Source organism: Mandrillus leucophaeus, unplaced genomic scaffold (assembly GCF_000951045.1).
Source record: "Mandrillus leucophaeus isolate KB7577 unplaced genomic scaffold, Mleu.le_1.0 Scaffold114, whole genome shotgun sequence".
Lineage (NCBI taxonomy): Eukaryota > Metazoa > Chordata > Mammalia > Primates > Cercopithecidae > Mandrillus > Mandrillus leucophaeus.
The window spans coordinates 4,120,412-4,124,226 of record NW_012099654.1 but is presented as its reverse complement, the minus strand read 5'-3'; the positions used below and the strand labels follow the sequence as shown (position 1 = coordinate 4,124,226).

The 3,815-nt window shown below is 40.2% G+C and overlaps 1 protein-coding gene across 1 annotated transcript; it reads left to right on the top strand.

Moving 5' to 3' along the window:
* The first annotated feature begins 2,079 nt into the window (after positions 1–2,079).
* On the top strand, positions 2,080–3,386 carry MTRNR2L1 (MT-RNR2-like 1). The gene has a single exon (XM_011996668.1). The coding sequence runs from the start codon at positions 3,024–3,026 to the stop codon at positions 3,096–3,098; it is 75 nt and encodes a 24-aa protein (XP_011852058.1). The 5' UTR covers positions 2,080–3,023; the 3' UTR covers positions 3,099–3,386.
* The last annotated feature ends 429 nt before the right edge of the window (positions 3,387–3,815 follow it).

Below are 3,815 nucleotides of genomic sequence, written 5' to 3'. Positions count from 1 at the left end.
AGAACATAACCCCAAACCTCCAACGCCAAACCTTATCCCCAGGGATATCAACTAGTACTTTAACTCCTTAACAGTACATAGCACATTCTATCATCCATCGGACATAGCACATATATATTAAACAAATCCTAGTCACCATGGATACCCACCTCAGATAGTGGTTTCTTGCTCACCATCCTCCATGAAATCAATATGCCACACAAGCTACTCTCCTCGCTCTGGGCCCATAACACTTGGGGGTAGCTATAGTGAACTGTATCCGGCATCTGGTTCTTACCTCAGGGCCATAAAACTAAGATCGCCCACACATTCCCCTTAAATAAGACATCTCGATGGATCACAGGTCTATCACCCTATTAACCAGTCACCGGAGCTCTCCATGTGTTTGGTATTTTATCTCTCGGTTGTGCCAGCATCCACATCGCGGAAGGCATGGTCTCACCACATCCTATGTCGCAGGATCTGTCTTTGATTCCTAGCACATACCATTATTGATCGCACCTACGTTCAGTATTCCAGCCGTGCATAACTACCATGAGGTGTTAATTAATTCATGCTTGTAGGACATAACAATAATTATTAAATAGGCTAACAACTGCTTTTCACACTAAATACTACAATAAAATTCCACAAATCCCCCCTCCCCCATCTTTGACCTCATTAACCCAGAAAAAGGCACCTTTGCCAAACCCCAAAAACAAAAGCCTCAATCCAATTCAGCCAGAGCCTAAAGTTTTATCTTTTGGCTGTATACAACTTTAACAGTTACCCCTCAACTAACACACCTTTTTTCTTTTAGTTTTATTCCGCTGCCTACCAAATTTAACTCCCCCCTTTACAGTGACTTCACTCAGCCTATATACCCGCCCACTACTAGATCCATACCCTAAACCACCACAACCCCAAAGACAGTACTTCACAACTATGCGCACACATGCCCTCTAAAACCCAATCTGGCCCCGTTTATACAGCTTAACTCATCTAAAGCAAGACACTGAAAATGTCTAGATGGACCTACACTGCCCCATAAACAGACACGTTTGGTCCTAGCCTTTCTATTAACTCTAGTAAGATTACACGTGCAAGTATCCCCACTCCGGTGAAATCATCCTCTAAATCGCTATGATCAAAAGGAGTAAGTATCAAGCACGCATTAATGCAGCTCAAAACACTTTGCTCAGCCACATCCCCACGGGAAACAGCAGTGATAAACCTTTAGCAACAAACAAAAGTTTAAGCTATACTAACACTTAGGGTTGGTTAATTTCGTGCCAGCCACCGCAGCCATATGATTAGCCATATGATTAACTCGAGCTAATAGAGACCGGCGTAAAGAGTGTTTTAGAATTACTCTCAATAAAGCTAAATTTCATCTCAATTGTAAAAATCCTAGCTGATATAAAATGAACTACGAAAGTGGCTTTAATATCTCTGAACACACAATAGCTAAGATCCAAACTGGGATTAGATACCCTGCTATGCTTAGTCCTAAACTTCAGCAGTTAAATTAACAAAACTACTCGCCAGAATACTACAAGCAATAGCTTAAAACTCAAAGGACCTGGCGGTGCTTCACATCCCTCTAGAGGAGCCTATTCTATAACCGATAAACCCCAATCCACCTCACCACCTCTTGCTCAGCCTATATACCGCCATCTTCAGCAAACTCTAGTAAAGGCCACAAAGTAAGCACAAATACACACATAAAAAAGTTAGGTCAAGGTGTAGCCCATGAGATGGTAAGAAATGGGCTACATTTTCCACCCCAGAAAATTTCACGATAGCCCTTATGAAATCTAAGGGCAAAAGGAGGATTTAACAGTAAATTAAGAGCAGAGTGCTTAATTGAATAAGGCCATAAAGCACGCACACACCGCCTGTCACCCTCCTCAAGTATATTTAAAGATTAACTTAACTAAATTCCCTTCGTATTTATATAAAGGCGATAAGTCGTAACATGGTAAGTGTACTGGAAAGTGCACTTGGATGAATCAAGGTATAGCTTAACACAAAGCACTCGGCTTACACCCAGAAGATTTCAATATAATTTGATTACCTTGAGCCAATTCTAGCCCCAAACCTAACCAATATTATTATCAAAGAACCTCAACTAAATCATTTACCCAATCAAAAGTATAGGCGATAGAAATTTTACCCCAGTGCAATAGATAAAGTACCATAAAGGAAAGATGAAAAAATTAACCAAGCATAAAATAGCAAGGACATACCCCTATATCTTCTGCATAATGAATTAACTAGAAATAACTTCGCAAAGAGAACCAAAGCCAAGACCCCCGAAACCAGACGAGCTACCCCAAAACAGCTAAAAGAGCACACCCACCTATGTAGCAAAATAGTGGGAAGATTTATGGGTAGCAGTGACAAGCCTACCGAACCTGGTGATAGCTGGTTGTCCAAGATAGAATCTTAGTTCAACTTTAAATTTATCTACAGAACCACTTAATCCCCTTGTAAATTTAACTATTAGTCTAAAGAGGGACAGCTCTTTAGACACTAGGACAAAACCTTATATACAGAGTAAGAAAACCCAAGTTCCATAGTTGGCCTAAAAGCAGCCATCAATTAAGAAAGCATTCAAGCTCAACACCTGAACACCTAAAATCCCAATTACATCACTGAACTCCTCACATCACATTGGACCAATCTATTACTTTATAGAAGCAATAATGTTAGCATAAGTAACATGAATAATTTTCTCCACTTCACAAGCCTACATCAGACCAGAATACTTCACTGACAATTAACAGACTAATATTAATAAATAACTAATAACCATTACTACTCGTACTGTTAACCCAACACACGCATGCTCTTAAGGAAAGGTTAAAAAAAAGTAAAAGGAACTCGGCAAATCTAACCCCGCCTGTTTACCAAAAACATCACCTCCAGCATTACCAGTATTAGAGGCACTGCCTGCCCAGTGACATATGTTTAACAGTCGTGATACCCTGACTGTGCAAAGGTAGCATAATCACTTGTTCCTTAAATAGGGACTTGCATGAATGGCACCATGGGGGTTTAACTGTCCCTTACTTTTAACCAGTGAAATTGACCTGCCCATGAAGAGGCGGACATAATATAATAAGACGAGAAGACCCTATGGAGCTTTAATTTATTAATGCAAACAAAACTATATAAACCCACAGGCTTTAAATTACTGCATCTGCATTAAAAATTTTGGTTGGGGTGACCTCGGAGCATAACCCAACCTCCGAACAACCTATGCTAAGACTACACCAGTTAAAGCGAATTACTATGCACAATTGACCCAATAACTTGACCAACAGAACAAGTTACCCTAGGGATAACAGCGCAATCCTATTCTAGAGTCCATATCGGCAATAGGGTTTACAACCTCGATGTTGGATCAGGACATCCTAATGGTGCAGCCGCTATCAAGGGTTTGTCTGTTCAATGATTAAAGTCCTACATGATCAGAGTTCAGACTGGAACAATCCAGGTCAGTTTCTATCTATTTTATATGTCACTCAGTATGAAAGGATAAGAGAAATAGCGCCTACTTCACAAAGCGCCCTCTCCCTATAGATGATATATTCTCAATCTAATCTAATATCACACACCTACCCAAGAGCAGGGTTTGTTAAGATGGCAGAGCCCAGTAATTGCATAAAACTTAAAACTTTACAACCAGAGGTTCAACTCCTCTTCATAACAGCATGCCTGTAACCAACCTCCTACTTCTTATCATACCCATACTAGCTGCCATAGCATTTCTCACACTCATTGAATGAAAAATTCTAGGCTACATACAACTGCACAAAGGACTTAACATT